We start from the raw sequence: 27,321 nt of genomic DNA on the forward strand, positions 1-27,321 counted from the left end.
TTTTATATCAAAGTACTTTATTTATTTTATTTTATACAGACATTTACTAAAGGAAAAAATATACTAAATTTCTTTAAGGCAATATTGTGGTAGTTACAATTTTTAATTCCACTCGTGATCCTTGAGGTATCAAAAGTGGTTCGTTTAGAGCACTTTCATGTATACAACTATCGTGAGGAATAACGATAGAATCTGCATGGTCAATCGCATTTTTCGTCATATTATCGTCATTCGGCAAGGTAGATTGTGCTATCGATTTCAAATCATCGATCGGTTTTTCTACGTCATTGCTGATGATATCTTTCTCAATAATTTCCATTTCTTCTTCTGGCTTATTTTTCAGTCTTGTTTTCGATTCTTCTTTAGCCTTGAGTGTATTTTCTCCTTTCGACATTTCAGTCATTAAGCTTTTCGCCACACTTAATTCTTCTTTTAAGGGTTTGGAATTTTCATCGGATTTCCCAATATCTTCACATTTCTTGAGAGCTCCTTGAGTATCTTTGTGGCTGCTTAGTTTTTCATTTGATGGAGCGTCCACTGCCAATCGTACTGATTTTGTTGGACCATCCTTTTTCAAATTTTGATTATTACTTTGTATTTTCACAATAGCATCGACAACATCTTCCTGGCTGTTAATTTTAAAATGAGATATTATTATTATTAGTTAAGAACAATAGATTTTATTGTCTCTATACATAGAGATTCGTAGGTATACGGAGAATCCTTAAAAAGGGACGGTTTATGGAGACCTCGTTAACACTGGGAAAATATTTGACAACAATAAACCCCAAATTAAAAATTTTAACTATTAGTGCTTGCATTTCATGCCGCTGTTAGCGATTTTTTATAAAGAAAATCATTTCGAATATCCGTCTAGTAAAACGTTGATTTAGTGTAATCGTACTCTAAAAAAGATTTTAGACTTTTTTGCATTTTTTTCGAATAGATGATTTTTTAATATTTTGTCTTTTGGAAAAACATGGACTTTATAACATTACTTCGTTCCAAGATAATTTACCCCCTTAAATCAGTGCTGTATTCTTGTCAACAAAGTTATCCAAAACGTTGTTTTTTTTTTTAATAAGTACAAGTATGCTGTGAAACGTCTAAGAAGTGGACACAGACGGTCGCCTAGAAATCGTTCCACGAAAGTTGTCCACTTTTGAGAGGTGTTCATTTTTCAGAGTGTCTATGTTTGAGAGGTTTCAGTGTATACGGTTTATGTACCCTCTTTCGTACAGATCCCAACTTCTTAAAATTCTTCTTCTTAAAATGATTACCTTAATTAGAAGCTAGTTCATACATTATAATATTAACCTCTGACTAGGAAACGGTTGATTTGACAAGTCTAAAAACTATCTTCCATATTCCAGCGGACCTAATAACTGTTGGTATACATGTAACATGTTTGTTTCAGGGGTCGAACCTATGTCATAGAAGTGTTTCGAAGCACCACCATCGTATTTTTGGAGTATTTCTTTGGGATACAACGCTAAAAAATGACGGTCAAATATTTATGCAATATTGAGTGTATGTTGGTCTCACTAACGCCCAAGCTTGTCGCAATCTGAGGACTGGTCTGATGACGATCTTGCAAAACCAGTTGGTTTCCGGGACAACTGATTTTTGACGACCTTCTACCGTCTACTGAGACCGCATTGCATGAATACACAATTGTGGCATTTCTAGACATTGAAGCGGCATTCAATAACTTCCACCCGTGCTCGATATTAAATGGATTGACAATTCTGAATATTGATCAAGGAATACATAGGCTTTTAGACGAACTTCTAACGAAGAGACATATTGCAACCTCATTAGGACAAGCAAACATACAAAGGTATATGTGAACAGAGGCACTACCAAAGGAGGAATTCTATAACCTCTTCTATGGAATGTTGGTATAAACAACCTTCTAGTTTCTCTAGAAAAAGAAAAGATAAAAGCGTTTGCATACGCAGATGATGTGACTCTAGCAATCAGGAAAAATTCCCAACCACTGAGAGCCCTCCGGATGACTGAGAAGCGGACGAGAGAAAATGGTCTAGGGGTAAATCCTGCTAAGACAGAACCAGTCATGTACTGAAAAGAATGCAAAATTCTCACTGTTAAGTCCATCTCCTTAGGTGGTATTGAAATTCCCTTTGGTGAGTGTGCAAAATAACTTGGGAGTTATATTGGACAGGAAACTGAATTTTAAGCTGAATATTGAAGAAACGGTGCGAAAAGCCACGACACACTTGTACTCACGCAAAAAGTCAATAGGCAAAAAGTAAAAATTGTGCATTGGCTGTACACTGCTGTGGTTGGATCTATAATGCTGTATGGTATTGTGGTCTGGTAGCCGGCACTTTAGCATTCGACAAGCTTATATAAAGTTCGACGAATGGCGTGCATGTGTATGCCGGGCGCATTCAGTAAGACGGAGAAAGATTCCCTTAATGTCATGCTGCCCTTAGACATACTGACCAAACAGTCAGCTGCAATAACGGCTAGCGCGAGCTATCGAAGTGGTCGAAAAAACGCACGGTCACAGTTCGGTCCTCACGTGGGTTTCGGAGTATATTCTAAAGACTTGGTACTTAAAGTAGTAAAGTAGAGTATATTCTAAAGACTTGGTACTTAAAGTAGTGAACTATTAACAATAAAGGAGGATACAAATTGGCTGAGTAGTAATGTTCCAATATATGTTGACATTAATATATACTCTGTCAACCTGCAATAAACCCCTGTGTTCCTTAACTCGAAAATGGAAATCGACTGCCGCAAATCTCTCAACGAGATGGCTGCACAGTACAATATTCACCTAATATGGGTACCTTCCCACAGGAACATACCGGGGAACTGCGAAACGGATGAGCTACGGGGTATGTTATTACGCCTCCTGGCTACCTGTAAGCTCTTACTGCGTGAGAAGGCTGTTATGATAGCAAATGTTGCATGGGAGAATTGCAAGGGTTGTAACGACACCAAGAAAATATGGCCCCAGAATGGACTGAATATTCTAAGTGAGCCTAGAATAATAGGCTTCTATTATACCTAGGGTTGCCAGATTCAAATGGCCTACTGTCTGGATTTTTGGAAAAAGTTGGCTAAATTTACAGGAAAAGGCAAAATAGGTTTAATGCTGTTCTTATATATAATACATATCGCACCTATTAAACAAAAGGGTAGTAACTCTATTTTTTTATTTTTCAGTAGAGGCAATAAACTGTAGTAAAAAAGTATTAACTCTTAAGACAAGAAGAGACATAACGGCATTTTTAATGAAAGAATAGTAAAAAAATGGAAGAATTTTACAGTGTGTATCGTTTTTTTTTTTATGAAAAGTGAAAATTTCAAAATTTTGAGTTACTACGCTTTCTCTCTCTGGGTGTAATTGAGTGCTCAAAAATCTTCTTATTGAGAATGAAAAAGATAAATAACTAAACGTATAGTATTTTCTATTGAAATATTACTTCAAAAGTATATTTAGCTGGAAATATTATCGAATAGCATGTAACTGGACATGACATAGAAAATCTAGAAATTCCAGGCCATTCCAGTCCATCTGTGAATTTGGTATGGGGGAAAATATATATTAGTAACCTGAAGTGAAAACTCTCAAATTTGAACACTCTGAAAAGAGGACCCCTCTCAAAAGTGGACAATTTTTATAAGTCGTTTATCACATTATTACGATAAAATGAACTTTTCATATAAGGACACCCCCCAAAATGTGGTCAAAATTTAGGTGAAATGTGAAACCCATTTTTTTCTTTTTTAAAGCAAATAAGCATTAATAAGGCTATAGGGATTTCTCCATAATTAGTCATTAAGGTATATTAGACTCTTCCAAAAAAAAGCAGCGTATTTCTTATATGATTTCAAATTTAATCTTTAATTTTATTTCTCAATAAAACAAAATTAGAAAAAAACAAAACAACACTTTTTCAGTCATGCTTATTAAATATATTACCAAACAATCTCCAGGACGTTCTGCAAAAAAATTGATTTCTAGTAATTAACAAAAACATTCCACAAACCACTTGAACACATGTAAAAAAAGAGTAAACTGTTTCGTATCGTTTTAGCAATTGTGTTAGAACAAAAGCTTTAAAATGTAAAAAACAAGGAATTTTTATTTGCTTATTTCCTTAATACTATTAGTATTATTATTAATATATTGAAATTAACAAGCATTGTTTTGTTAACGAAAAAAATTGTAATTGTAAAAATATACCTATATGTAATAACAATACATTTCGTTTAATCAATTCTAATTTTCAATTTGCTTAATTAATTGATTATTTCGAGGTAGTGATGACACAAAAACTTTGGAATATATGTAATAACAAAAGAAGGAAACATATTTAGGGTAGGAGTAGAGTAACTAAATGGTTAAACAATTATATCATATATAAGAAACGGAAAATATATACTTCTATTGTTTTTTTTTTGTGGTTCATGCTAATATTGTTACATACAATATACAATGTACGTTGTAGGCGAATTAGTATTTGAATAGAAAAATGAGATAAAATCCAGTATACAGTACACACATAGAAAAATGTTTGCTAAAAACAGCAATCCATGTCTGCTGTTATATTTTTGGACATCAGGGTCTAGCGTACACCAAATTTTAATATTTTTAAGATCCAATTAATTTTTAATTGAAACTGCCTAAACCATAGAAATGACAATACCAATTACCCGCGTAATTGTTGAAATAAAATTTTGTCAAATTTGTCTATAGAAATAAAATTTTGACAAAATTTTCTATAGAAATAAAATTTTGACAAAATTTTCTATAGAAATAAAATTTTCACAAAATTTTCTATATAAGTAAAATTTTGACAAAATTTTCTATTGAAACAAAATGTTGACAAAATTTTCTATAGAAATAAAATTTTGACAATGTTTTCTATAGAAATAAAATTTTGACAAAATTTTCTATAGAAATAATATTTTGACAAAATTTTCTATAGAAATAAAATTTTTACAAAATTTTCTATAGAAATAAAATTTTGACAAAATTTTCTATAGAAATAAAATTTTGACAAAATTTTCTATATAAGTAAAATTTTGAGAAAATTTTCTAAAGAAATAAAATTTTGAGAAAATTTTCTATAGAAAAACAAAATTTTGAGAAAATTTTCTATAGAAATAAAATTTTGACAAAATTTCATTTCTATAGAAAAAAAAATTGACAAAATTTCATATTTATAGAAATTCAATTTTAACAAAATTTCATTCTATAGAAATACAACTTTGACAAAATTTTCTATAGAAGTAAAATTTTGACAAAATTTTCTATAGAAATAAAATTTTAATAAAATTTTCTATAGAAATAAAATTTTGACAAAATCTTTTTAGAAATAAAATTTTGAGAAAATTTTTTATAGAAATAAAATTTTGACAAATTTTTTGAGAAAATTTTTTATAGAAATAAAATTTTGACAAATTTTTTTATAGAAATAAAATTTTGACAAAATTTCTATAGAAATAAAATTTTGACAAAATTTTCTATAGAAATAAAATTTTGACAAAATTTTCTATAGAAATAAAATTTTGACAAAATTTTCTATAGAAATAAAATTTTGACAAAATTTTCTATAGAAATAAAATTTTGACAAAATTTCATTTCTATAGAAAAAAAAAATTGACAAAATTTCATATTTATAGAAATTCAATTTTAACAAAATTTCATATCTATAGAAATACAACTTTGACAAAAGTTTCTATAGAAGTAAAATTTTGACAAAATTTTCTATAGAAATAAAATTTTAATAAAATTTTCTATAGAAATAAAATTTTGACAAAATCTTTTTAGAAATAAAATTTTGAGAAAATTTTTTATAGAAATAAAATGTTGACAAATTTTTTGAGAAAATTTTTTATAGAAATAAATTTTGACAAATTTTTTTATAGAAATAAAATTTTGACAAAATTTCTATAGAAATAAAATTTGGAGAAAATTTTCTATAGAAATAAAATTTGGAGACAATTTTCTATAGAAATACAATTTTGACAAAATTTTCTATAGAAATAAAATTTTGACAAAATTTCACATCTATATAAATACAATTTTGACAAAATTTTCTATAGAAATGAAATTTTGAGAAAATTTTCTATAGAAATATAATTTGACAAAATTTTTTATAGAAATAAAATTTTGACAAAATTTTCTATAGAAATGAAATTTTGACAAAATTTTCTATAGAAATGAAATTTTGACAAAATTTTCTATAGAAATAAAATTTTGACAAAATTTTCTATAGAAGTAAAATTTTGACAAAATTTTCTAAAGAAATAAAATTTTAACAAAATTTTCTATAGAAATAAAATTTTGAGAAAATTTTCTATAGAAATAAAATTTTGACAAAATTTTCTATAGAAATAAAATTTTGAGAAATTTTTCTATAGAAAAAAATTTTTAACAAAATTATTTTTGGCACGAGTGGCAACCGTTTTTTTTAATTTGAAAAATTTGAAGCTTTTTTCAGCTTTAAAGGAATGTATATTTATTGATACAAATTTGCATCGGTCAATCCATTATAACAGAAAAAATGGCCGACATCATTCTCTCACCAATTTGAAATGTTTGGGTTTGGTATTTACCAAAAATACTAACTATTATCATAGCTACTATAAATACAGATTTTTAGCTTTTGTTTTTCAAGCTGTTGGACGGATTTAAAACAATAGTCATTTTTATAGCAAACTTGGTTTAATGACTAGATGTTCAGTTAAAGCAATGCAACTGCAAAATTTCCGAATACCGTGGAGACTGCTTTGTCGCACTCTCTCTGTATAAAAAGTCAAAAGTTTATATTGTATTTTAATTAAACGTATAACGAGCTATACACTTGTGGTGAATATATATATTTTCCCAAAAAGTACGATTAATATGCCAAGAAAAAATCAATCCGGAGCTCGAATAATTAGATTCTCATTGAGACCCTAAGATTATCGAAAATAACATGACACTATGCATATATATAATACATATTTTTTTCTACTCTTACTTATAGTGGATTTTATCTCTTAAGTAAAGTAATAAGAATTACCTATTGCTACTGTAATATGTTTTTTGTTTAATTAAATAAGTACTACAATTGTATTCGAGTATTTCTTTTTTTACAGAAAAAGTTAGAAAAGAACCAAAAATATAGTATTTAAGAAAATCGTTCGTTGGTGTAGTGAGTAGTAAATAGTGCAATTTATTAGTTTGTTAGAGTTGATTCAATATATAGTATAGAACAAGAAGGCATTATTGTGGAAGATTTTCTTTTTGTTATTTTTGCCGAAAAATTCCTATTTTTTTATTTTGTTATTATAATTATCTCTTTTGTTTTTTTTTTTTTTGGATTTAGTAAATGTAGTAGTCATAAAGGGAATGTCGACGTGCACTGAAAGGAAACAAAACATACTCAGAAAACAATAAAAGAGACTAAATAATAAAAACAATAAAAGCCAAACGAAATTATTAGAATAAGTGAACAATTAGAAACGACGAAATGGTACGCTTTTTAATATTAGTAAATATAACGTTAAACGAAAATGGAAGGCAGGGAATATTAAAATACTTTTCTGTTACATGGTATTAGTAGAGTATTTGTGGAGTTAAAAATATGCTGAAATACTTTTATGTTGTTAATTCACATAAAAAACGTTTTTTTTTTTCTTAAATATATCTCCCGCGTATTGTGTCAGCTTAATTGTGTATGTGAGTGTGTGGAGATTTTTATATTCTACTTAAATGTATGGTTTCGAATGGTTTTTTAAGATGCCAACATCTCTATGGAAGCAAACTCACGTGGTTCGAGTATCTTCATCAGAGCTACGTCTGAAAAGAATTGAGGTTTTATGATGATCAATACTAGTGTTAGGGAGTTTAATGTTTTGGGGTTCTGTAGATATTTTAATAAACTTTATGATAATATGCGAGTTTAGGGTATTTGTTTTTGTTACATGTTTTTGTAATAGAATTAATTTTACAATATTTTTTGTCATCATTATTATTATCCCTATGAAAAAATCCAATAACTTCTCGCGTAATTTAAGGCTGGTAAAAAAATGCAAACGAACTCCCAATATCGTGCAAATTTTGTTGAAATTACGTCGTTTAGATACCCATTAATATATCGGCCAATATGGGAGACATTTATTTCGAAAAAAAAACGAAACTATGTATGTGGTAAAAATAACACGAGATTTCAAATTCCAGGTCCACGGGACAAGCGTCGCTTAGATGCTCAAGATATTAAATCATAAAATGGGTATTAGAGCTTGACCGAAGCGCGTTGTTTTGCCGAAGTCGAAACCGATCTTCGGCAAAAACAATAATCAGCCGAAACCGAATATTTTCCTAAAATTTAAAGTTTGGAGAACAATAACATTTCAGTCCATGTGTTGATATTCCCATATGTTCCGATATTCGGAATCGCAAGAATTTTGTTTTCTTATAAAGGAAAAATTGAGATACTATCGGACTTAAATTCAATTTCTTCTTATCAAGGAGAACTATGTTGCCAAAATTTGAATTTGTACGTTTTAGGGTTAAGAAAATACCGCCAATCAAAAAAAAAATTGCCATTAGCGATTCCGAATATCGGAACTAGAGGTGTGCATGTGAGTAGGTTAGGCTAGGTTAGCCTAACCTACTAAAATTAGGTGGCAGCCCGATGTATCAGCTAGAGGTGTGCACGTGAGTAAAGTTTACTCACGCACACTCACGACTGAAAAATCATACTCACGCACGATATTTTTTGGTAGGACTCACGCTCACGCACGAAAACGTCGTGACTCACGAATAATTTTATGATTAATTTACCTTACCGAAGTGTCAATAAAATTGTAATTGAATTTAACTCTTAAGCGTTTTATGTTGGTGAGCAGGAATATGTTCGTGAGTGTAATTCGTTACTCACGCACACTCACGAAGATATTATTTTCGTGACTCACGCTCACGCACGACATTTTGGTTTGTTAATCACGCACACTCACGCTGTTGTCATGAGCGTGACTCACGAATCACGAAAATTTTCGTGAGTCACGACAATTTCGTGTCACGTGCACACCTCTAGTATCAGGCTCACTTAGACTATTCAGTCCATTGTGATTCCACATTGGTGAACGTGAGTAATAATTTGCTCAAGCTCACGCACATTCACGACGGAGAAATCTTATTCACGCACAATCACGCACGATATTTTTTGGTAGGACTCACGCTCAGGCACGTTCACGAAAAGAAAATTTGTACTCTCGCACGAAAATTTTTTAAATGTCGTGACTCACGAAAAATGTCTTGACTCACGAAAAACATCGTGACTCACGAATAATTCTATGAGTAATTTACCTATATATATATATATATATATATATATATATATATATATATATATATATATATATATATATATATATATATATATATATATATATATATATAAAATCGAGAGCGTTATAAAACTCTTAACACCTAGGATGTCACTAAAATTATAAATGAATTCAACTCGTAAGCATTTTATATTCGTAAGCGGGATTATTTTCGTGAGCGTGTTTTTCCGAAATTCGTTACTCACGCACACTCTCGACGATATTATTTTCGTGACTCACGCTCACACACGCCATTTGGTTGGTTAATCACGCACACTCACGCCGTTGTCGTCAGCGTGAGTCACGACAATTTCGAGTCACGTGCACACCTCTAATCGGAACATACCCTATTACAATGACAAAAAAGTTTTTTTTTGTACATTTTCTCCATGCAAACTCGATCTTATTTCGAAAAGAGACGACCTGCTACTCTCATCAATTGGCCGTGGCCACACTTGTTCGCGGAGCGCTTAAATATTTTTTTGACGCTGCTCTTAAATGTTGGATATGAGAACTCCTCAAATATTGAAATAAATGTTTTTTTACTCTTCTCAATTTTATCGGGCATAGAGTCATGTTTTTTTTTCATATGAAGGTTTTTGGGTTTTTCGTTTTATCTGTACTGGATGTTTTGACTGGAACAAATATTATTTGTTAATAATATTTCGATATTAAATATTTTTTTAAAAAGTTTTTTTTGTTTTTTAATTTTGGTTAATCGACAACTTGACTTCGTGGCTGATTAACGATTTTTGGCCGATTACAGAGCTAATTTTGCGATCGAGCTCTCGGTATACAGTGTTGTCATTATTGGGAATTTCTCCCTAAATTGTAGATTTTTTCCGTTAATGAGGACAAAAGATGTTACTTGGGGACTTGATGGGAAATTTACAGAAATTTGGGGATTTTTTGAAAATGAATTCAGTATTAACAAATCTTCTAAAAACAAGGGAATATAGTTTTTCCATAAAAAGTAGCCAAAAATTGAATGAGGATTTTTTTTTAAATCTCTTCACTAATACATCTTACAAATTCGGATCGATAAAAATATGTCATTATATAGATACTCAACAAGTAATATCAAGAGTTATACGGAGACTACCTTTAAAGATGGACCTATTGGAACTACTAGTAAGTGCTCACAAATGCACAAATCTATAGAAATTGGGGATTGTAACGTGAGCATCTGTCCCATACACCGTATTCGACTGAATTGGCCCGAGCGAATTTATTTTGCTTCAAAACTTCAAAAAACATCATTCGTTTGACAAAAACTTCAGTCGAATGAGAAGGTTATCGCAAGCCTCGATAAAATGTAGTTTTAAGGCGGACCTACATTGACTTAAAAGAAGGTCGTTTTAAAAAAAACAACATTTAGGTGCTGTTTCCTATCTCATAGCAAATCTTTCCTATGAAAATTAAGGTAAGTTAATAAGGGTCCCATCAAAAGTAGCCCCAAAACTTAAATGAAGTAGGAAGTACGACGTTGGTATTATGAAAATAAACCCCAACATTTCAAATGGAAATGAACGCCAAGATTGTATAAAAAAATCAACATTAAGGTTCTGTTTCCTATCTCATACGAAATCGTTTCTTCGGGCCGTATGAATGTGGGTCCCAACAAAATTAGGTCAAAAACTCTAAATGAAGTAGGACAATAAAAAATTATATGGAAAACAACGACACCAAATTTTTATGTTTTTCGGGAGTAACTTCAATTTATTTTTGAGGACCAAATTCAATTTATTTTAGGGGTCCAATGGCATTATGAAAGTATACCCCAAAATTTCAAATGAAAATGAACCCAAAGATTGTGTAGAAAAATCAACATTAAGGTTCTGTTTCCTATCTCATACGAAATATTTCCTTCGGGCCCTATAAATATGGATCCCATCAAAATAAGTCCCAAAATTTAAATGAAGTAGGACAATAAAAAATTATATGGAAAAGAACAACACTAAATTTGTATGTTTTTTGGGAGGCAACTTAAATTTATTTTTGGGATCCGATGGCATTATGAAAATAAACCCCAACATTTCAAATGGAAATGAACACCAAGATTGTGTAAAAAAATCAACATTAAGGTTCTGTTTCCTATCTCATACGAAATCGTTTCTTCGGGCCGTATGAATGTGGGTCCCAACAAAATTAGGCCAAAAACTCTAAATGAAGTAGGACAATAAAAAATTATATGGAAAACAACGACACCAAATTTTTATGTTTTTTCGGGAGTAACTTCTATTTATTTTTGAGGACCAAATTCAATTTATTTTAGGGGTCCAATGGCATTATGAAAGTATACCCCAAAATTTCAAATGAAAATGAACCCAAAGATTGTGTAGAAAAATCAACACTAAGGTTCTGATTCTTATCTCATACGAAATCTTTCCTTCGGGCCCTGCTAATATGTATTCCATAAAAATTAGCACCAAAACTTAAATGAAGTAGGACAATAAAAAATTATATGGAAAACGACACAAAATTTTTATGTTTTTTTTTTATTGGATAAACTTCATTTTATTTTTGGGGTCCGTTGGTATTATGAAAATAAAACCCAAAATTTCACATGAAAATGAACCCCAAGATTGTGTAGAAAAATCAACATTAAGTTTCTGATTCCTATCTCATACGAAATCTTTCCTTCGGTCCCTGTTAATATGGGTCCCATAAAAATTAGCCTCAAAACATAAATGAAGTAGGACAATAAAAAATTATATGGAAAACGACACAAAATTTTTGTTTTTTGGGATAAACTTCATTTTTTGGGGTCCGTTGGTATTATGAAAATAAACCCCAAAATTTCAAATGAAAATTAACCCCAAGATTGTCTAAAAAAATCAACATTAAGGTCCTGTTTTCTATCTTATACGAAATCTTTCCTACGGCCCTGTTAATATGGGTCCCATAAAAATTAGCCCCAAAACTTAAATGAAGTAGGACCATAAAAAATTATATGGAAAACAACGATACCACATTATTATGTATTTTGGGGAGCAACTTCAATTTATTTTTGGGGTCCGTTGGTATTATTAAAATAAACCCTAAAATTTCAAATGAAAATGAAACCCAATTACCTTCAAGTGGGTCCCATTTTTGCTTTCTGGGATTTGACAATAGTGACAATTAAACGCACTTTTGTTCTTCCGAATGGCATTGTATTTGTTAGATTTGTTTTCTTGTGTAGAAGGCCTTCGGACGGGGTGTAAAACATTTTCTTGTGAACAGAGTCCAAAGTGGGCTAAGATTCCCAAGAGTGTTTTTTTGTCTTAATACTACATATTTATTTCTTTGCATTGCATTTTCATGCTTCAGTTACATTTTGTTGGGAGAAAACCTCAAATTGATTCTAATTCGAGTGACTGGTATATGGTATTTCAATTTGTGCAGAGTTCTAAAATGCCTATTAAAATGACCATTTATTTAGTTTAGGGTCAAGATATTGGCTCCGATAAGCGAACCACTTTTACGGCCATTTTCATGTAGCTCCGTTAAATCGCAGTTAACAGGAAGTAAAATGGAAATAACTTCTCTCCGGTTAACTTTAACTGAAAAATGTTTAGCAGTTAAGTTCTTAATTGATATAGGCAAGATTACATATGTCCATGGTACGGTCTAAAAGTTCATTAGCTAACGTAACACTAACGGAGCTTCATGAAAATTGGGGTTAGTAGTCAAGTCCCTAACTGACTTATGGATGCATAGGAAAGAGGATATACGTAAACGTTGTTCGGTTGTAAAGTCCTTTAACGGATCTATACGAAGTTCGTTAACGGGTATATGTCTATCGGGTCTATATGAAAATTAAGGTCAATCAATATATGAACGGAATTTTTAAATAGTCGCTTTATTATAAGTAAGTGGATATTCCACAGGGCTTCTGTTTTAATGTTTACTAAATTATTTCGTTACTGAGTAAACATTTGTTGGGACCAAATAATCGAATGATGACAAAAAGAATTGTGTTATGAATTATATTTGATGAGTATACTTAATTAAAAAAAAATTAAAATTAAAATTAAATGTAAACCAACCTGATTTCGGAGTTAGAACGCATTGATACGGCAGCAACCTCAAATATACCTATGAAGAAGCACAACATCAATGGACCAAATATGGCACCTTGCCAACCTATCCAATACATGCCCCCGGCAATTGCTAGACCAGTCAAATAAGGATGACCGCCACTTAAATTTATATAAAAGCGTAAAAATTATAGCATTCATAGCTCAAACACTGTAAAAAGAAATTAAAACTCACCCTTTCATTTCAGCATATATGGCAGCCTCGAAATAGGGTGGGACAAAGAATTGCATTAGGAATAAAACAATTCCAGCATAAAGACGATCCTGGGCCAACCATAGTTCAAGTAAAGCTGGTAAAGAACACCAATAGGATCCTAAAAATGGTGCTGCCGACAATATGGCCGCCAATGCCGAAGGAAGAAAAACTATGCGTGCCCCAAACACTGTGTGTACCAACCAAGTAAACAAACCCGTAAATAATGAACATTTGAACATGGAAATTAGAACACCCGAAATAGAGTTTTCCAAAGCATCTGCTATTTTTGAACCAGATGAGGAAACGCCAATATATTTGGTAATCTGGAGAGGGGCATATTTAATTTGACTACTGGACAGCAAATAGAATAAGGCCGTGAAGAAAACAATCTTTGTTTGAAGGAATAAAATAGATAATCATAAGAAGATAATTTAAAAAAAAATTTCTTGTTACATCTACTACTCACCATATCCAAAATAAATTCAACGCAAGCTTGTCCTCCTGATAGTACCAATGACAATATTTCTCCAGTGAATGTCATTATCATAGAGAGATTAGTGCGTATTATATGCCACAGTGATTCGGCCACTTCCATTATAGTTTGTGTGTTGCTTTTGGCCCAGCCAATGATACCCTGTTTCGCCACTAAAACTAGCTCTTTAAAATGTCCTTTATTAAAAACACATTGCTTTTTGTTAGAAATGATGACATGCAGGGTTAAGAAGACATTTTGTACAAGTTTTTGATTTTTTTTTACAATTTGTATACACAGGGACTTTGTTTGAAAAACTAAAAAAAACTATAACCACCAGTAAACACACATTTTTTCTCTAAAGAAATGTTGAACTTTCCTGATTAATTCAATATTCTTGCTTTGGAAAATATACACTGATTATCTGGCTGTATTAAAAATGTTTTGTTTTATAGTCTTACTGGGTGTTAGTTTAAGATATATGTTTACTTAACTCACTTGAATATCACCATTACATTTTACCAAAATTTAAAAAAATTTTAAAAGTTTACAGAATAGCAACGAAAACTTCAAAGAATTTTGCTGCTGGTAGTGCTATAGGTCTGATTAAAATTTTATAAATAAAGAGCAATATAATGAATGATACCAAAAAAAGAGTGAAAGTGTAAATTTACCTAAGACATGAATACAATTAAATTTTTATCCTATCGAAATAGAAAAGCATTGTATAGGTGTACGTTATGGTGGTGCTCTCTAATTATGGGATCTATAAAACTTATGGATGTGAAACAAAAATATATTGTGTACATCATAAACTAGGTCTAGATTTTTTCAACCAAACCCAAAAAATAATAGCAAGTATGTAAATGAAAATGTGATTTTTTATCAAATCTCCTCGAAAATTATCACATTTCGTCCATCTGACAAATTTAGCAATCCGCATCAACAGATAAAAGAAAAGTTAATCACTTGTGACATCATAATGGTATTTATTTGAATATATTTTTATTGGTATAAGTGTGCAAGAATATGATGAAACGACTCCTTAATTTAAAATCTAAAATCTTTAGATTTTTACCCCATTTTTTCAAATGATTACGAGGTAAATCTGAAAATGTTACTTTCAGTTTCAAGCAATTTCCCTGATTAGTGCGACTTCTATACCCTCAAGAAGTGAAATCGGTCTATATGGAGGCCTTACCAAATGGACCGATAAAAGTTAAATCTGATGCAGGTTTTTGTGGGCCTAACATACCAGTATATTTACAACTCCAGGTAAGTCGGATAAACACTACGGTTCCTCGAAGCCCAAGGAGTTAAATCAGGAGATCGGTCATATGGGGGCTATGCCAAAAACATGGATCGATGTACACCATTTTCTGCATACCTATTTACGGTCCAAAACACCACTCGATTTCAAATTTCAGACAAATTGGATAAAAACTACGGTTTTCAGAATACCAAGAAGTAATATCGAGATATCTGTCTATATGGGGGCTTTACCAAAACATGGGCCGATACACACCATATTCGTCACACCTCTTATTGGTCCTAAAATACCTCTTGATTTCGAATTTCAGGCAAATCGAATAAAAACTATGGATTCTAAAAACCCAATAAGTAAAATCGGAAGATCGGTCTATATAGGGGGGGGGGGTGCTATACCAAAACATGGACCGATGCAAACCATTTTTTCCACACCTCTTTACGGTCCTAAAAAAACACTCTTTCAAATTTCAGACAAATTGGATAAAAAATCCAGAAGCTCAAGAAGTAATATCGGGATATCGGTCTATATAGGGGCTATACTAAAACATGGACCGATACACGCCATATTCGGCACACATATTTGTGGTCCTATAAAACCTTTAGATTTCTAATTTCAAGCAACTTGCCACAAACTATGATTTCTAGAAGCCCAAGAAGTTAAATTGCGAGATTGGTTTATATGGGGGCTATACCAAAACGTGGACCGATACACACCATATTCGGTACACCTCTTTATGGTCCTAAGATACCTACAGATTTTCAATTCCAGGCAAATCGAATAAAAACCACTGTTTCTATAAGCCCAAGACCCCAAATCGGGAGGTCATGAACCTGGACCGATATAGCCAATCTTCGAACTTGACAACGAATCTATGCCAAATTTCAGGACGATATCGCCATTATTGAATGCTGTAGCGCGATTACAACTGATAGAAAGACGGATGAACATGGTTATATCTTCTTAGAATTTCTCCCTTATCAAGAATATATATATACTTTATATCGGATATATAGTCGGAAATCGATATTTCGATGGGTTACAAACGGAATGCAAACTTATTACAACTCCCATCACCATTCTATGATGCTGGGTATAAAAACATTTAGTATATATGGGCGCATTGTACAAAGAAACAATTTCACGAAATTTTTTCCAATGAAAGTCTTAATTGAGTTTTAAAAATATTCAATTAAAAAATTAATTGGTTCAACATAATTTTTTTTAATTAAAACAAAAATCAATCAGAAAAATTAATAGTATCAATTAACTGGAACAATTAATTTTTTATTGATACTATCATTTCCGTGATTGAATACATTTCAATTAAAAAATTAATTGGATAAATTAAATTCGTGATTGAATTACAAAAAAATATCTGTGTGTATTACGAATTGTTTGAACTAATAAATAATTTAATTTATATGAAAAGACTTCAGACGGAGCACATCTAATACAAATTGGGAATTCTAGATGCTCATGAATACCGAATAATTTAGGGGCTATATTAAAAAAATATAAGAAAATCGAAATGTGACTCTTAAAGATAAACGGATTCCAAATATCTATCAACAAGGTATCCACATGTACAAAAAGTAAAATTAGGCAACATTAAAAAATGTTTCTCATTATTATCAAAAAAATACAATCTTCTATTAGTTTCTCAATATTTCGGTAAGTAAATATTTTTCCGGTTTGTTGTGGGCACTAGTGATTTTTTTGTTTTTCCTTGTTGATTCATTACGATCAAAAATGTTCAAATAAAATGTTGGTACTGCGGTACATAAAATACAACCCAATTTGGAACATATACAACACAAATTCAACTAAAATATCTCTCCTTGAGATATGCCCACAAATCCATTCTACTATCTCGATCTTAGATTCTATATGAATGATAATTTTGTGTTGAATTCGATGCTTGCATGATGTTGGGTAGTTGAAAATGTCAATTCGTATTTTGTGAATTGGTGTCGTCTATCTCCAGTCATGGTCACGGCTGCCACAGTTGGTAGAATTCTACCAATAATGGTCGATATTTTTACTGTTTGGTAGATTGGTAGAATTCTTGATATTCTTGTAGACTTTGCAAAATATTCACCTTCAAAAAATTTCTATAGAAATAAAATTTTGACAAAATTTTCTATAGAAATAAAATTTTGACAAAATTTTCTATAGAAATAAAATTTTGACAAAATTTTCTATAGAAATAAAATTTTGACAAAATTTTCTATAGAAATAAAATTTTGACAAAATTTTCTATAGAAATAAAATTTTGACAAAATTTTCTATAGAAATAAAATTTTGACAAAATTTTCTATAGAAATAAAATTTTGACAAAATTTTCTATAGAAATAAAATTTTGACAAAATTTTCTATAGAGATAACATTTTGACAAACTTTTCTATAGAAATAAAATTTTGACAAAATTTTCTAACAAATAACATTTTGAAAAAAATGTCTATACAAATAAAATTTTGACAAAATTTAGTATAGAAATAAGATTTTGACAAAATTTTTTATAAAAATAAAATTTTGACAAAATTTTCTGTACAAATAAAATTTTGAAAAAAATTTCTATAGAAATAAAATTTTGACAAAATTTTCTATAGAAATAAAATTTTGACAATATTCTCTATTATATTATGGATGTTTTTATTATATTCGACCTGTATATAGATTTTCCAATTGATAATTGTTGATAAAAAAGACCTCGAGCTCGTTTTTATCAACAATTATCAATTGAAAAATTCTCTATAGAAATAAAATTTTGTCAAAATTTTTATAGAAATAAAATTTTGTCAAAATTTTTATAGAAATAAAATTTTGTCAAAATTTTCTATAGAAATAAAAATTTTTATAGAAATAAAATTTTGAAAAAAATTTCTATAGAAATAAAATTTTGACAAAATTTTATATAGAAATAAAATTTTGACAAAATTCTCTATAGAAATAAAATTTTGTCAAAATTTTTATAGAAATAAAATTTTGTCAAAATTTTTATAGAAATAAAATTTTGTCAAAATTTTCTATAGAAATAAAAATTTTTATAGAAATAAAATTTTGTCAAAATTTTTATAGAAATAAAATTTTGTCAAAATTTTCTATAGAAATAAAATTTTGACAACATTTTCTATAGAAATAAAATTTTGACAAAATTTCTATAGAAATAAAATTTTGACAACATTTTCTATATCAATAAAACTTTGACAAAATATCTATAGAATAAAATTTTGACAAAATTTTTGTAGAAATAAAATTTTGACAAAAATTTCTACAGAAATAAAATTTTGACAAAATTTTCTATAGAAATAAAATGTTAACAAAATTTTCTATAGAAATACAATTTTGGCAAAATTTTCTACAGAAATAAAATTTTGACAAAATTTTCTATAGAAATAAAATTTTGACAAAATTTTCTATAGAAATAAAATGTTAACAAAATTTTCTATAGAAATAAAATTTTGACAAAATTTTCTACAGAAAAAAAATTGACAAAATTTTCTACAGATATAAAATTTTGACAAAATTTTCCACAGAAATAACATTTTAATAAAATTTTCTATAGAAATAAAATTTTCTACAGAAATAAAATTTTGACAAAATGTTCTATAGAAATAAAATGTTGGCAAAATGTTCTGTAGGAATAACATTTTGACAAAATTTTCTATAGAAATAAAAATTTAACAAAATATTCTATAGAAATAAAATTTTGACAAAATTTTCTATAGAAATAAAATTTTGACAAAATTTTCTATAGAAATAAAATTTTGATAAAATTTTCTACAGAAATAAAATTTTGACAAAATTTTCTTCAGAAATACAATTTTGACAAAATTTTCTACAGAAAAAAATTGACAAAATCTTCTACAGAAATAACACTTTGACAAAATTTTCCACAGTAATAAAATTTGAGAAAATTTTCTATAGAAATAAAACATTTCATTGAAATAAGATTTTGAGAACATTTTTCGATAGAATTTAACTTTGACAAAATTTTCAATAGAAATAAAAGTTTGACAAAATTTTCTATAGAAATAAAATTTTTAAAAAATTTTCTATGGAAATAAAATTTTGACAAAATTTTCTAGAGAACATTTTCTTGTTTGGTAGTTTTTTTTTTGTAGACTTTTCTCCAAATTTTTGTAAATTATTTTTGGCAAGAGTGACAACCGTGGCTAAGATAGGATTTCAAACTTCATTTAACAAAAATAAATAAATTTGGAGAAGTTAAGAAAGGTTACAGTTGTTCAAAAATATGTACAAATAATAAAGAAATTCGATATATTTTAATTTTTTCAAGTAAAAAGAATGAAATTTGTAAAATTTACATCCGGCTTCCGTTCTGAAAGAAAGGTCAGATTATGCTAAATATTGGTGGGAATCACTTTAGATTGAAGTAATCGAAAAAAAACGATCAGAACTGATCAACAGAAAGGGCTTCGTCTTCTATCAGGCAAAAACTGAGAGGGCTTTGCTGGGAAGCAGCCACTTTCGGACTAACATTTATTTCCGTCAATACAGAATTCCATTAATGAAAGTAGATCGGCTTTAAGAGAAATCTTCAAAGATCACCTAGTTTTTCACCGAGTAACCAGAAAAATTGCAAAAGTTTTTTTTAGGAATACGAAAAGACTTTTCCGAATACCCAATATAAGCTCCCCCTTTGTGAGTAATGCATGGGTAATGGTTATGGGTAAATAACAATGGCAATATACAAATAGCGTCAATGATTTAGGCTTTTTTTGTTCATATGTATAATAATTAGTAATTGTGTTCACAATGTGTTGAGTTTGTGTATGTGAGTGTATGTAACAAATAAAAAAATAATGAATTTACTTAATGAAATCAAAAGACAAACATTAAAACCAAAGCCCCAAAATTAAAATGAAAAATAAAAACATCGACTTACCAGGATTGTCAACAATTTCTCCAAATGTAGTTTTCAAAGCTTCCGTCGGTACACGCGGTCCATACGAATCTGATTTATTAAAATCTATCCAGTATTGTATTAAACGATCCCAAACATCTAATATTTGCTCTTTTAATTTAGTGGCGTGAACAGCGTCGGCATCTGCCAACCAATCATCAATATAGGTTTCAATTTTACGGCGACCATAATGATGAGCATTATCAAGAGCATCGTCTAATGTTGATTGTATATTGGCTGGTAGAATATCAATAAGTTCTGGCCTATCGGTAATGGTTTTGTTAATAAGATCTTTTCCCAAATAGGCCACTTCAATAGTCTCCGAATAGATGTTTACACAAAAGAACACACCAAGGAATACAATAAGCAAGATCATAAGAATTATCATTAGAATTGATGTAACCAAGTCCACTGATGATTTCAAGCCATTACGGACTATACCATTAATTTTATAATTCATTTCCAATAAACCAGGAAGGCATAAGGGTAACACAGCCGAGTGATGATCTATAGCCCATGACTAAAACAAAAAAATAGATTTTATTTTCATTTACAAAATTATCTACTTTAAAGAAAAAATACCTTAATACTGGTATAGATATCATTTAGTTTTGCCGTCACAAAATCTGTGAATCCTGTATATTTACCCAATTGATATAACAAATGCATAAACATGGGAATAACAGCCAATATAAACATCCAAACATTGCGATATAGAAATGTGGCCAAGCAAGCATAAAATAAATATTTAAAATACGTTCCACTTTGATGGGTATCTTCTCCATCTCCTTCGACGCCTTCTTTTTCATCGGCATGTTCATCATAAGCTTCCAAAGTTTCCATAGAATCCATTGTCTCACTGAATGACACATCTTCTATGTCTGAATGTAAGCTAGGTTTCTTACTTACGCAGCTCAAGGAATTGATAGCCTTTTCAAAATCGGTTTTATCCAAAAGTTTCTTTAGCTTATCGACCAATGAGCTGGACTCCTCGGTATTTTGCAAATGGTAAATAATGGAGGATCCAACATAAATCATTACGAGTAAAAATGCAGGTACTTGTAACGCGCCCAGAAAACTACAACCATAACTGACAATGGCTATCCACAAAGATTGACCGGCTATAACAAATCTATTACTATTCTCAGGTTTCCAAAAGAAGTAGACGGATGTTAAGTAAATTGCTATTATGGCCACCAACTGAAATAGGAAACATGATATGAATTTTTTCTCTTTTCTCCCTTTATACTGATTACTTACCATATATATATTTAAAAATCCAATCAGGGTAACAAATATTGAATGGGAAAATATTACCAAACGCCATACGGCACAGAGGAATCCTTTAGGAGCATATAAAACTAAGAGTTTTATACATGTTGCTATGCCCACTCCGGCTGTTATAACTTGCCAGTGTTCTTTCAGCCAATTCACGAAAAAGCTTCCACAACTCTCAGTGGCCTCTAAGGGAGCCAAACATAGCGATACGAAAACATTCGAGTCACGTTCTTCGAGTTTCTCAAACCATCTATTAAGCAATTGGGCAAGTTTTCTTTTGAACGGAAATAAAACGGCTCCCATGAGAAATGCCCATAATAATGGTCGAACAAATGGTCCCAATATAAAACATACGGCCACAAATGCTGCTATACCGGCAGCTATTAGAAAATTGTACATAGCCGCTTTAAAGCTTTCGTGATTTTGCGAACGAATTCGCATTATCCTATTGAGTACACTGTCGAAGGAACGATCCCTTCTAATGGAATCGGAGCGATGCATTGTTTAGTGAATTTAAATCAGCTAGGCCACGCTCTCACAAGAATTATCACAAATAGAGAGTATATACAGTTTTAGGAGTTCGAGTATTGGTGAATAACTGCAAATAATATTAAATTATTTATATCAAAAAAAATGGAAAATAAAATTTCAAAATAATGTGAGACATAAAAAATTGTCAATTAAATTTTTGTAGTGCCATTGGTAAAAAGTCAGGAAGATAAAAATAAAGCATTGTTATTAATCGTAATAACTAAATACTAAGCAACAATCGATCAGGGCAAAATAATGTACCTTGGGAATCGATTTAAACTTTGAATTAAAAAATTGATCCTTTTCTTTATCTCAAACCCATAAACAACAAGTGCAAAAGGCCAAAAGCATAGACATTCTTTACTTGATCGTAAATACTAAAATACTAGTGACAAACTGTCGACTTCCGACTTTTTGACTTTTATATTCACATTTTAAATATAGAACTTGAGGTTTATTTTATTTTTATCACTGGAGTGAAATTAATCCAATAGACCTAAAAAGATGTTAAAGCCTATACGATGGTTTAGGTCTTGATTAAAGTCGGATTTTCTCGCTTTAAAAAAAACTGGAACTTTTCCAATACTGGTGGACGGTGTTTTTTGAAACAAATAACTGACTTTCAAAATTACGTGTTTTTATGAAACCTGTTATTCATAAAAACACATACTTTTGAAAGTAAAATCTAAATTTATGGTAATGAAAAAATTAATTCCAGAATTTATAAAAATTGAACAATTTGATTTTTTTAATTCAATTGTACGTTGTACCTATTTGGAAGTGTTTCATTGCAATTTTACAATGAAAATAAAAAACCTAAACCAAAATGCGCCGTCTTTAGATGTTCGACACTTTAGGAATTTTTAGTATCGACCTTCCTCTCTAAAATGCTGCAGATTTTTTTTTCAAAATTTAATTTCTACAGAAAATTTTGTCAAAATTTTATTTCTCTGGAAAATTTTTTCAAAATTTTATTTCAATAGAAAATTTTGACTAAATTTTCTTTCTATAGAAAGTTGTGACAAAATTTTATTTCTATAGACAATTTTGTCAAAATTTTCTTTCTCTGGAAAATTTTGACAAAATTTCTTTCTCAGGAAAATTTTGTCAAAATTTTCTTTCTATAGATCAAAAACCTTTGTTGTTAGCACCTAACTTTTTTGTACATTTATTTACAAATTTTTTTATTTCTATAGTAAATTTTCTATAGAAAATTTTTTCAAAATTTTATTTCAATAGAAAATTTGGCTAAATTTTCTTTCTATAGAAAATTGTGACAAAATTTTATTTCTATAGAAAATTTTGTCAACATTTTGTTTCTCTGGAAAATTTTGACAAAATTTTCTTTCTATAGATCAAAAACATTTGTTGTTAGCACCTAACTTTTTTTGTATATTTATTTTCATAATTTATTATGATTGTAAATCTTGTAATAAATAAATAAATAATTTTCTTTCTATAGAAAATTTTTACAAAATTTTCTTTCTATAGAAAATTTTTTCAAAATATAATTTCTATAGAAAATTTTTTCAAAATTTAATTTCTATAGAAAATTTTGACAAAATTTTCTTTCTATAGAAAATTTTTTTAAATTTAATTTTTATAGAAAATTGTGCCAAAATTTTATTTCTATAGAAAATTTTGTCAAAATTTTATTTCTCTGGAAAATTGTGTCAAAATTTTCTTTCTATAGAAAATTTTTACAAAATTTGGTTTCTATAAGAAAATTTAGTCAAAATTTTATTTCTATCAGGCTATAAAATCTTGCATAGGTAAGCACTTGCACTTTTTAAAACTTCAAAAACTTTGGTTTAAGCCCATTTTTTCATGTATGTTACATTTTTCAGTTTTCTACCACTGAGGAGTGGTTTTCGATCAAGTGCGGTCATTTTTGATGCTGTTTTCGTTTTTTGTCCACTATTTGGAAAAGATGCAACATTACCAGTATCAAGGTAACGAGCAATGCTAGTTTTTCGTCAACTATCGTTGTGAGTTTCTGACAAGCGGGTTAGAAATGATAGTATTAAAATAAAATCGGCTTCGTTTTCGTCCGAATATTGCCCTTTTTGCCGAACATCATTTTAGGTTTGGGCCAAATGTATTCATTTCGATTGAGCTCGACTTCGATATAGCAGTGTTTATTGTCAATTAATGCGATTGGAAACTATTAAAGTCCTACTACACATTGACACAATTTAACGCCGAGAATATAGTGATCTCTTGCGACCAGTGTTATCTGGCGGAGTCCCATGATTTTGGCAAGGCAAGTGCAAATGTGGGGAGAGAAATACAGATGGGACTCAAGTCAACCATTAGTAGAATAAAATTTATAAATAGATGGCACTTGCTTCATCTACCAAAACTATTCTGATTTGCTATGGTAATCGGACCCCAAAACCAACGTTAATAAACGTGGTCACTGTTCACCACTGCGGTTACAGTGTTCTAGATAGAGAAAATCGATCATTCCTTTCCCGAGTATGCATGCCTATGCACAAGATAGTGATTTGCTTAGACCCCAATGACTGTGAAATTTTCTTAAGCTATGGGTTGCCTTTGAAAACTTCTCTACAGCTTATTCGTTACCAATATATGACGGCCAGTTTTTCGCTTTTTATACCCACCACCATAGAATGGTGACGGGGGTATAATAAGTTTGTCATTCCGTTTGTAACACATCGAAATATCGATTTCCGACTATATAAAGTATATATATTCTTGATCAGGGAGAAATTCTAAGACGATATAACTATGTTCGTCTGTCCGTATGTCTGTCTGTCTGCCTGTTGTAATCACGCTACAGTCTTCAATAATGAAGCAATCGTGCTGAAATTTTGTCTTTTGTCTGCAGGCAGGTCAAGTTCGAAGATGGGCTCTATCGGTCCAGGTTTTGATATAGTCCCCATATAAACCGACCTCCCGATTTGGGGTCATGGGCTTATAGAAATCATAGTTTTTATCCAATTTGCCTGAAATTTGAAATCTAGAGGTATTTTATGACCATAAAGAGGTGTGCCAAAAATGGTGAGTATCGGTCCATGTTTTGGTATAGCCTCCATATAGACCGATCTCCCGATTTTACTTCTTGGGCTTATAGAAACCGCAGTTCTTATTCAATTTACCTGAAATTGGAAATCTAGAGGTATTGTAGGACCACAAATACGTGTGCCAAAAATTGTGAGTATCGGTCCGTGGTTTGGTATGGTTCCCATATAAAACGACCTCCCGATTTGGGGTCTTGGGCTTATAGAAACCATAGTTTTTATCCAATTTGTCTGAAATTGGAGATCTAGAGGTATTTTATGACCATAAAGAGGTGTGCCAAAAATGGTGAGTATCGGTCCATGTTTTGGTATAGCCCCCATATAGACCGATTTCCCGATTTCACTTCTTGGGCTTTTAGAATTCGAAGTTTTTATCCTATTTGCCTGAAATTGGAAATCTAGAGGTATTTTCGGGTCATAAATAGGTGTGCCGAAAACGGTGAGAATCGGTCCATATTTTAGTATAGCCCTCATAAGAACGATCTCCCGATTTAACTCCTTGGGTTTCTAGAAACCGTAGTTTTTATCTGATTTGCCTGAAATTGTTAATATTCTTGTATTTTAGGATCACAAAAACGTATATCGGATTAAGTTTTTATCGGTCCATTTGGTAATGCCTCCATATAGACCGACTTCACTTCTTGAGGGTGTAGAAGGCGCACTGATCATGAAAATTGCTTGAAACTCAATGTAAAATTTCCAGATTTTTCTTCTACAGATTTAAGATTTCAAATCAAGACGTTATTTTATAATTTTCTTGCACACTTACAAGAGATGTTAATGATTCCTCTAAAACTCAAACAAAAATGTTTCTTATAAATCCAGTATCTGATATTGTCCTCATAGGTGAAATCTTTAAATTTATCTTCGGGAAGTGTCCTCAAGTCCTCCTGAAATTTCAAAGGAAACCCTAATATTTGGTTCATGGTGGTGGGTATTTAAGATTCGGCCCGGCCGAACTTAGTGCTGTATATACTTGTTTATTATATTGAATGATTCCCATAATGCTTTCCCAATCTGCTTTACACAGAATTAAATGAAGTTTATTCTCAAGAAAATGTCTCGACTATTTCAAATGACCAAAGTTTGATCTCCGTATTATGGCCATATCAATAATATGTGTATTTTGTGATATGGTCACAAATCAAACTCGAGTCTTTCAATCTTTCGTCATTTGAAATAGTCTACACATATTCTTGAGAATAAACTTAATTTAATTCTGTTGAGTTATCATAAGTAGATTCAACTATGTATTATTTTGCATACATAACTACAATTACCAACTGGTTTTTATCTAGAACGTCTCAATTTTTAAGAGGAAGAAAGGACTGAATTTACATTAAGCACTTTGTAGTAAACTTCGCTTTATAAACTTCGAAAGTGTATCTCAAATATTTTCAACATCACAGTTTAAGAAAATAAAATATCTTGGTTAACAGCTGTATGAATAAAAGTTAAATACAAATTGGTTTCTTGTGTCACGTATGATAGTTGCTGCCTCAGGAGCTAATATATATGACAAAATATTGCTAGAAAAATCAATGCTTCTGAACTTTACACCACACCCAAATTTTTCTAATAATAATGTGTTGTTGGAAACTCCATATCGGAACTCACCGCAATTTTTTAGCTCACGCCTTAAGAACATGAAGGGAACGTATCATATTTTTTTTGCCAACAGGTCATCCAATTGCTCATTAAAGAAAACCGATTTTAACTCTTTCTTCCAATGAAAATCTTTCTAATTTCTATAACCACTACCACACAAATAAGAATGATTCTTCAGAATGAATGTTTCGTCACACACAATTCTTTATATTTAGATACAAAATTTCTTTCTGTATTTTGGAATGTACACATGACGTCATTGAATGACGTCTCCTCCAGTTGATTTGGGGGTATATATTACTATTGGCACACAAACAAGAAATCCAGAAATGTATTCTGTGAAGATAATTTATTCCATATTTCCGATTTCTCAACAACCAATTATTGATATTTCGATTTGTTCACCAACAAACAATTATCAATGCAAAAAATTTAGAACAATACTAATTTGTTTGGAATTGCCATATGGACTGAGTTGAAGTTTGTTTACAAGAACGATGTTAGATATTTTTGTTTACTTCTACCACTTGACTTTCTCGCCGCAGTGTTGCCA

The 27,321-nt window shown here is 30.4% G+C and overlaps 1 protein-coding gene across 7 annotated transcripts; it reads right to left on the reverse strand.

Moving 5' to 3' along the window:
- Positions 1 to 27,268, reverse strand: LOC142222146 (transmembrane protein 245). Of its 7 annotated transcripts, none has more exons than XM_075292116.1 (9): positions 26,778 to 27,264; positions 21,568 to 22,183; positions 20,890 to 21,507; positions 20,290 to 20,827; positions 14,105 to 14,295; positions 13,618 to 14,027; positions 13,392 to 13,544; positions 7,799 to 7,828; positions 1 to 629 (listed from the first exon to the last, which is right to left on the reverse strand). In XM_075292116.1, exons 2-9 carry the CDS (start codon positions 22,084 to 22,086, stop codon positions 74 to 76), a joined length of 3,015 nt encoding a protein of 1,004 aa, XP_075148231.1. In that variant the 5' UTR covers positions 22,087 to 22,183; positions 26,778 to 27,264; the 3' UTR covers positions 1 to 73. The 7 variants fall into 7 exon arrangements, with proteins under 7 accessions (XP_075148231.1, XP_075148229.1, XP_075148232.1 ...); XM_075292114.1 differs by having other exon boundaries at positions 14,105 to 14,307; XM_075292117.1 differs by having other exon boundaries at positions 14,105 to 14,283; positions 26,778 to 27,263.
- Positions 27,269 to 27,321: the final 53 nt, after the last annotated feature.

This window comes from Haematobia irritans, chromosome 1, assembly GCF_050003625.1.
Source record: "Haematobia irritans isolate KBUSLIRL chromosome 1, ASM5000362v1, whole genome shotgun sequence".
Classification (NCBI taxonomy): Eukaryota; Metazoa; Arthropoda; class Insecta; order Diptera; family Muscidae; genus Haematobia; species Haematobia irritans.

Coding starts and splice junctions, on each gene's coding strand:
- LOC142222146 (XM_075292114.1), bottom strand. CDS start 22,086: ATGCATCGCTCCGATTCCATTAGAAGGGATCGTTCCTTCGACAGTGTA. Junction 21,508..21,567: donor GATTTTTAAATATATATATG/GTAAGTAATCAG, acceptor TTCCTATTTCAG/TTGGTGGCCATAATAGCAAT. Junction 630..7,798: donor GATGAAGATACTCGAACCAC/GTGAGTTTGCTT, acceptor TAAAATTAACAG/CCAGGAAGATGTTGTCGATG.